Source organism: Aegilops tauschii, chromosome 2 (assembly GCF_002575655.3).
Source record: "Aegilops tauschii subsp. strangulata cultivar AL8/78 chromosome 2, Aet v6.0, whole genome shotgun sequence".
In the NCBI taxonomy this organism is placed as follows: domain Eukaryota; kingdom Viridiplantae; phylum Streptophyta; class Magnoliopsida; order Poales; family Poaceae; genus Aegilops; species Aegilops tauschii.
This window is the reverse complement of record NC_053036.3, coordinates 562,512,049-562,520,310: the sequence shown is the minus strand read 5'-3', so window position 1 is coordinate 562,520,310 and position 8,262 is coordinate 562,512,049. Positions and strand designations below refer to the sequence as shown.

Sequence of the window (8,262 nt, the reverse complement as noted above, 5' to 3'; positions counted from 1 at the left end):
CATTCAAACAATCATTTAACTCAGCACAAATATCAGTTTCAAACATTTAAAAACCTATTTCACTTCTTTCAGAAAAAAATTGAAATGTATTTCACTCAGCACAAATATCAGTTTCAAACATTTAAAAAACCTATTTCACTTCTTTCAGAAAAAAAATTGAAATGTATTTCACTCAGCACAAATATCAGTTTCAAACAATGAAAAGGACATTTCACTCATTTCATAAAGAGATAAACGCACCATTCGTCACGGAACTCTTGCGAGATGAGCACATTGGTCACACAAGTCTCAAAACGTGGAAAACGGGTCAGTTTGGTTTGCTATATGAGCAAACCCCTAGAAAGAAAAACATATTCAGTACCGACCCCCGCCAGCGCACTCCACCCCCAAACCCCGACTGGGCGACCTTGACGGCGGCTGGGTGCCCGTCGGCGGCAATGTCAACTCCGTTGGCTGTCTCCGTAGGTTGCGGCGGCGGAGAGGATGGTGAGGTAGCCGCCCCCCCTACACTAGCCGCGCCGGCTGATGACGGCGACGAATCTGCGGGTACTGGCGGCGGCGGTGTTTGTGGTGAAGCTGTTCTCGGTGTGGCTGATGCGGGTGGTCGCGCTGGTGCTGAGCTTCTTCCTCGACGGCGATTTCCCTGGGATGATGCACCCGAGTATGGTAAGTTCTTCTCACTGATTCTCTTCCCCTTCGTTTGTGCCTCTCGGATGTGTTAGCTAGGGTTTCAAAATTGGGGATATTTTGTTAGATAAGTGGATGATTTTAGGTTCAAAATTGGGGATTTTTTGTCAGTAAAGAGATGAATTTGTACTTTTTTTTGCAATGCAGGGGATTGCAGTGACTTATTTAGCTTAGTAATACATCACAATGGATGGTTCTGTGGTGTTGGATCGAACCGTGTTTACATGCAGGAATCAGTAGATGTTTATGATGGTTGTGACAAGGGTACATTCTGCTGTGCTCTGGTGGATTGGATGATCAAGGAACTAGGATATGCTTCTCATCTTTGAGACGACTACTAGGCGGTGAAATTGGCACGTCAGAGTCAGAGGTTGGGTAATCTTGTCGTAATTCAGGCTCTGGCAGCTCCACTTCATATAATTTAGGAAATTTGTTTGGGTTCTTCATCCATGCTTCAACAACGACGAAGCACCGATCAGTGGGCTTCAACATCTTAACGAGATTGCCGCCGAGACTGCTAACAAGGTTGGTAACGAACTCGGCCTCCCAAGCCTCTTGCGGGAGCCCATCAAAGCTCAACCTTGTCAAAAACTTCATAGACGACTCCTCGCCACCCATCCCACGATGCCACCGGCAAAACTGGATTGTCTCGCCGCCGACGGTAAGCTTGCGGGAGTGGTAGATGAGCACGCGAGTGCAGTCGTCGCCGGACCGAAACCGTACAAGAAAATCCGCCGGAGGCGAACATACCTCAACCATGACGTCGTCGCGGCGGACGCTGCATTGCGCCTCCAAAGCAGCAACCACCTGTGCCGGCGACACGGGAGGCCGGTTCCCTTCCACTGTACCCACCAGGGCACGACCGCGTAGCTTCTCCTCCAGCCAGTACATCCCAGCCGTGCGCCTCAGCACACAGCGACCGACCTCAGGCCGCAACTCCGGCTCGCCGCGCCTTCAGCCCTCCGCCGGGAAGAAGATACTACCCTCCCTGTTCTCCGGCTGCCAGCTCTCTCCCTCATACTGGTCCATCTCGAGCGAGGTGACGACAACGGCGACGGCTGTGGCAGATCTGGAGACAGGAGAAGGTGAGATCGAGAGAGAGCTAGGGTTTTCCCCGAATCGGGCTGAATTGGGGATTTTGACCAGGGAGGGGATGCACAATTTGCAAAAAAAACCTTCACAATTATCCTGACAGTGGGCCATACGCTGAGTCAGCAAGCCACGTCGGCCCCGTAACGGCTCGCAACAGGGAAGTGACACATTCGCTCATAAAGCAAACCAAATTGACCAATTCTCCACATTTTGAGACTTGTGTGACCAACGTGCTCATCTTGCGAGAGTTCAGTGACAAACGGTGCGTTTATGTCTTTCATAAAACACATTACAATCGGGAAATTGAAATATTATATTTCACTTGTTTCAAAAAACTGATTACACTCATTAAAAATAGATTTCACTAGTTTCATAAAAACACATTACAGTCACTCCTTTGGAGAAACAGTTTAACAAGCTGGAATATGAAACTCACAAAGAAAACTATATTCAGAAAAGTGGTTTCAATCATATCAATAACTGATATCAAATTTTCGAAAATTGTAATTTGAAATTAGTGAAATTAATATTTTGATATGATTGAAATAGTAAAAATTAACCCTCCAAAAAAAAGAAATAGTAAAAATTAAACTAGTTTAAATATATTCAAGTTTGGTCTTATTCTAAAGATATTATGTTCAGGAATTTGAATATTTGAAATTTTTAAATAGCAGAACATTACTGTAAAAAATACTGGCCTTCTAAAAATGTAAACAAAAATAAAATGCATGGATTTGTTTGAGAGAGAGAGAGAGGAGAGATGCCCTCATGCATGCGGGCATTCCACTGCAAATAGTACTGCATTTCCTGCCATGAGCCTTACTGATCTGACATAGATTTGACTATATACAAAAGATTACCTGTCACAATACATGATTATACATATGAATGGGGCCTACTTAGACACAGATCATAAAGCAGCTGAACAGTGGATGCTATGCCGGTACATCCCGGCTCCGGTAAAAAGGTGTTTGCGTATTGCAACACGATTCAGTAAAATACTAAAATCCACACAGGGATGAACAAAGTTTTTCTAAGAACGGGGTGAGCACAGTCTAAGTCCTGCGTATTCTATTCACTCTGTATTGAGTTTAACAGTCTGGTGTTCGTCGTCGTCGGCTAATCGCTCAGCTAGTATCTTCTTAACCTTGGCATCATCAAGGTAGTGCTGGTAGATGTAGGACAAGAACCCCCAGACCCCTATGAGCATCGCCAGCACCTTCACCCCGTCCATCCGGTCGCCGAAGAAGATCACGGCGACGATAGGCGACAGCGGCAACCCCACGGTGCTGATCACGTTGGTGAAGAGCGACGACACCGCCGCGACGAGCCCCATCATGCCCACGGTGGCCAGCTGCCACGATATGGCCGTCCACGCCAGCGTCATCCCGTAGGCCACCTTGCCCTTCTTGTACCCGTCCATCTCGCCGTCCAGGGAGCTCCACTCGCCGGAGATGAACAGCCCGGCCACCGACACCACGGCCGCGGCGGTGTTGCTCCAGAACTGCATCTCCATCACGTCGTACAAGGTGTCGCTCTTGAGCACCTTGTCGAAGGTTAGCTGCATCAGGGAGAGGATCAGGGAGAAGAGCGCCGACGCCGACAGCGTCAGCGCGAACCCCAGAGGGAACTTCCCCTCCGGGACGCTGCTGTTGGTCCCGTCCGAGCCGTGGCTCACGCCGACGAGCGCCGCGGAGAAGGTGAGCAGCACGACGGAGTTGAGGATGAGCGCGGTGAACTTCTCCTTGTTGAGGAAGTAGGAGAAGACGGCGTTGAAGGAGAGCTGCGTCGCGCAGATGAGCGAGTAGGTCGACAGCGGCAGGTAGAGGAGCGCGTACGAGTACATCAGGTTGTCGGCAGCGAGGAGGACCCCCAGGCCGGCGTAGATGGCCGAGATCTTGAGGAGCGGCGGCCGCGTCACCGCGGTGGACCTAGGGCGGCGCCGGAAGTAGAGGAGCAGAGGGACGGCGAGCGGCGTGCCGCAGGACTGAACCACCGTGGCCATCCACAAGCTGCGGCCCCCCTGGTCGTAGTAGATCCTGCCGAGGAAGCTCGCGACGCTCTGCCCGCCGAGGAGGAACACGATGTTGACGAGCACCACCGCCCACCATCGTACGCGTTCCGACATCGTCGGCGGCGCCGCGGTTGCTGGAGACGTGCCATTGTCAGCTACGCCTCCTGTACCTGCATCGCCGGCCGATTAGTTCGGTTATAATTGATCCAGCCAGCAACTTGGTCAGCGCAACAAGATTCCAGTATCAAGAATTCAAGACGGAGAACGAGAGGGACCTGCGATCTGCAGACGAATTTCAGCAGCATCGCCCATGTCGACCTGTGTCACGAGGATATGCACAGACAGAGTTCTCCGTATCCTGAAAACCCGAAGCCCTGAAAAGGATACGCGACAAGATGACAATTGGGACCGGGGAATACTATGATCCTATTTCCTATTTGCACACGGATGCGTGTCGCCTTTCGTCCACCGTCGATTGAATAAAAGTAAGTCAGGCAATAGTGGCAACGATGGCGCTAGCTAGCTCGGATCTAAATCTGCAGTCAACATTACTTTGACTAAACTCAGCACCGTTGAGCAACGCTTCTGCCATGAGTCAAGCCCTTGGAGAAAAGGAATCCAAACGGCGCCAGCGTTGAGCACTTGAGCCGTTGATCGTTTGGTGGAGGGCGACGCTAGGCGCCGGTCGGCTGTCGCAAGCGCCAGATCGGTGGCCTAGGGAGCCGTTGATTCAACAGCGCACAAAGAACGCACAGCCGCATGATGATCCTTTCGCTTGCTTCCTCGGTCACGTGCATTTGTCGCCCCCTTTTGTGTGCGCTCATAGGCGCTGCCATCATGGGCTTGCAGCACCCCCCCCCCCCCCCCCCGGCCAACCTGCAGCTCGCACCTCCCTCTGCCGTCGCCGTCGTCCGTTGCTAGCGTTCCTCGTCGTCGCCAATGCAACCCACTGCCGATCATAACAATTGTGCATCCAAGTTGCAGCATCATGAGTCATGACGCTCGTCACCGCACCGTCCCTACCCGGTTTCAGCAAATCGGCGGCGACAACGCAGCCCACGCTTTCGTCCACCGCAGCAATGGCCGTTGCCGGTTTCAGCTTTTGGTGCCACTGGTTTCAGCATTGACGGCGACAGGCGTCACGGTTTCCAGCATGTGCTCTCACCGGTTGCAGCATTGTGGTTGAGCCGATCATAGCTTTTGGTGTCGCCACTTCCAGCATCCCTTTCCGTCAGTCGCAGCATCGGCAAGCGTGGTCCAACATCGCTGATTGTCAGTCCCAGCGTCGTTGGGGCGTGGCTCCCGCACGTGGTTGTCGCAGTTGCAGCATTGTTGGCGGCTGATTCTAGCATACCTCGCCGCGGTCGCACGTCAGGTGGCTACCATTTCGAGCACCGGTGGCTGCTAGTTGAAGCACCGGTGGCCGACATAGTGCAAAATGATCAATATGTAAAATCCGAACAAGTAATTGCGAAGATTCGTGCCGGAACGTCCACTTTACATTTTAAAGACTCCAACGTTGGGGTCAAATGGTTCAAACGCTTTTAGTTGTCTAATGCCGATCATCAAATCAGTCTAGACCAGCCAGGACGTCCGAAATCCCACATACCCTCCTCAAATTGGGGGGAGCCTTAGTGGAGTCTCGACAGGACCCCCGGCCGACTGTTAGTTGCACCATGTCTCGCCACAACCCGCGTCTAGAGGGCCTCCGCACAGTCCGCTTTCGCAGGCACGATGAATGATCATATCCACCCTCATCGTACAAAAATTATGTGGCACGCCAGTGCCGACTACCCCCCCCCCCCCCCCCCCCCCCCCTCCCCTCTTCCTGAAGAAGATCGCTGGTGTAATCATGTTTGTTGGTTCTTCTTTTTTGCTATTTTTAGTGAAAAACTCCACAAATTTTATTGATTAATGAAAATGTTTACATGGATAAATGACTTCTTAAAAAATGCTAAACGGGATAACTGGTGTCCCAAATGCACAATTAGATTTCATCTTCTGCGTGCAACGTCACCTCCGGTTACTGAAAACAAACAAGAAAAAAAAATCACTTTGGGTTAATTTTCAACGCACAAGTGACATGTCATGCAGGATCTGCGTGTCCGTTTGCGCATGATTAGATGCATTCTCACGCACCCTTTGGGCGCGACACTGGCGTCAAATGGCCCACGCCGAGCGATTCTTGAATCTTTGAACGATTCCACTACTACTCGCTGTTGTTACATAATCTGGTCAAGATACCTACACAAATGGTCGAAACGTGCCAAGATGTTTGTGTAAATAATATAGCCGGCGTGATGTGACAATGGTGCGTGCCAGATAGCACTTCTGGGGTTGGAATCACACTGACAGGTAGAAACTGTAGCTTACTTTTGGATCTTAGCTGAAATCTTATGAAGAGTACTACTTGGAGGGAGTATTAGACGTTTTTGTAGGCCTAAAAAAACTCTGCAAACTGGAGAGATGTGAACTTGTCAAAGAACCTCTTTTCAGTCATGTTTGATTGCTACTCCTAGTACAACGATTTGATGATTTTGATGTGCAACATGAGACAAGTCTTAGGCTTTCACTGTCATCATCATCATGGGAGCAGTACGTGTCGATTTCAAGGTTAGAGAAAATTTTAGATCAAGATTTCAGGGAGAATTGACTGATACTGGTTGGTTTATTGTGTATCTATCTGCACATGGTCGACGACTATAGTGTTAAACAACACGCCTGTCCATAAATACGGTGCATAGTCAAACTTTTCTACTTCTAAATACTTGAACTAAGGGCATTTTCAAGACGGATCCGTAAACCTCCCGCAATCGCCCGCGTTATCTAGACCGCAAAAATCATCCAATGCCGACCTGTATCAGTCCACGGGGTGGTCCGGACGTGATTTCTCCCGTAAACCGAAGACAAACGTGGGGAGATTTACGGGGGTCTGGACCGATCCCAAGCCCGCTTCAGACCGCCCTGGCCCACAACCCCCCCCCCCCCTCTCCCGCACGCGCTCCTGCCCGGCGCCAGCTGCCCGCATTCATGCCGCTGTAGAGCGTGCCGCTCAACATTGAAGACGGCTCAGGGCTGATGCAACCTCTCACTGCCTCTGCCATTGAAGCGGCGAGGGCGGCCAAGGGCGTCGCCCGCGATGCGTCTCCGGTGTCCGCGCCTGTTCAATGGAGACACGTGACTGCACGGGGCCGAACGGATATCTACCATGCCCGTTCAATGCCGCTGTTCGTCCGTCTGCCGCCATTAAGCAAGCTCGCCGGCTGAGAAACCCACTCCGGCGCCGCGCATTGACGCACCCGGACGCCTCGCCTCACCGGAATTCGCTATATAAACTGCACACCACAACAACAGCCCCTCCACATCCTCCTCCCTTGCAATGCATCCCCCATGACCGCCAGCGGGAAAGCACTGTGAGACAGTCTGCCGCCGGAGATGAAGCACGCGGTTGCTGCCCTTGCCACCTCTTGGCATAGCCGTCATGCCAGGCGTGCCGCGGGGTAGGTGGTGGTGTTGTGCACCGCTTCCTTGAAGGCATCGTCCTGGAGCCGGCGGGGATGACGGGACCGACAATGGCTTGCTTCACATGGTTTGTGAGGAAAACTGCTCACCTTTATCCGGTATGGCGTCTGATTTGGCAACCATAATGATGGCGAGTTGTGTAGGGTCACAGCAGGGCTCTGGTAGTCGACTATGTTCGGCGTGTCCGGTAGGTTTCTCTTTCTCTCAATGTGTCATCATGGAGTCGGAGCTACCTCGATGGAGCCTAGGCGGTGACGTTGATAGCTGATTGGTGGTCTTCGAGGAGGTCTAGCTTGGTTCGTGCAAATCATGCATATTTCTTTCGCATGTGATCGTCTTCAACGTCAGAATTGTTTCGTCGCCATTGCTGGTGGTCCGCTGTTTGGCATAGCTCCTTGTAGGTTTCATGCGGTTGTTCTGGTAGGGGCACCGTTGATGCTTGTTTGCAGTGAACTCTGAGTCGCTTGCGCACAGAGGAGTGATGACGCTAATGCTTGCATTCAACCTCCATGGTGGTCCTCTCTTCAACAATGTGGGTGGGTTTTGTTCTGATACCCAGGTCGACAAGTGGTGCGCCTTTGTGGCATTTGTAGCAGTTTTAATCTGATTTCATCAAATTAATTTGGCAATTCTCTTCTGCTTTTTTCATGGTACTACAAGACAAATATCTTACCCCCGTTTCAATAAAAGTCTATCACGTGTGTGCCTTAGTCAAGCTGGAACTATTGCACCTCAATCATGCATCATCTGGACGGCGCATGACAGGCTTGAGTGAGATGTGGGGCCATGACTTCCAAGCACGTAGACCAAAGTTGTTTACCACGTTGGCGTGGGGTCCTCCACCGTGGATAAAAAAATATCACCCAATCATGGTGGAAATAGATGTGCCCTCACTGGCATCAAACAATTGGAAACAATTCGGTTACCTGGTCAATATATACGCTGCC

At 51.1% G+C, this 8,262-nt stretch overlaps 1 protein-coding gene across 1 annotated transcript; it reads right to left on the bottom strand.

Annotated features, from left to right (window-relative positions):
- Positions 1 to 2,607: 2,607 nt before the first annotated feature.
- On the bottom strand, positions 2,608 to 4,324 carry LOC109785970 (probable purine permease 11). Its single transcript, XM_020344559.4, has 2 exons — positions 4,069 to 4,324; positions 2,608 to 3,963 (listed from the first exon to the last, which is right to left on the bottom strand). Exons 1-2 carry the CDS (start codon positions 4,103 to 4,105, stop codon positions 2,855 to 2,857), a joined length of 1,146 nt encoding a protein of 381 aa, XP_020200148.1. The 5' UTR covers positions 4,106 to 4,324; the 3' UTR covers positions 2,608 to 2,854.
- Positions 4,325 to 8,262: the final 3,938 nt, after the last annotated feature.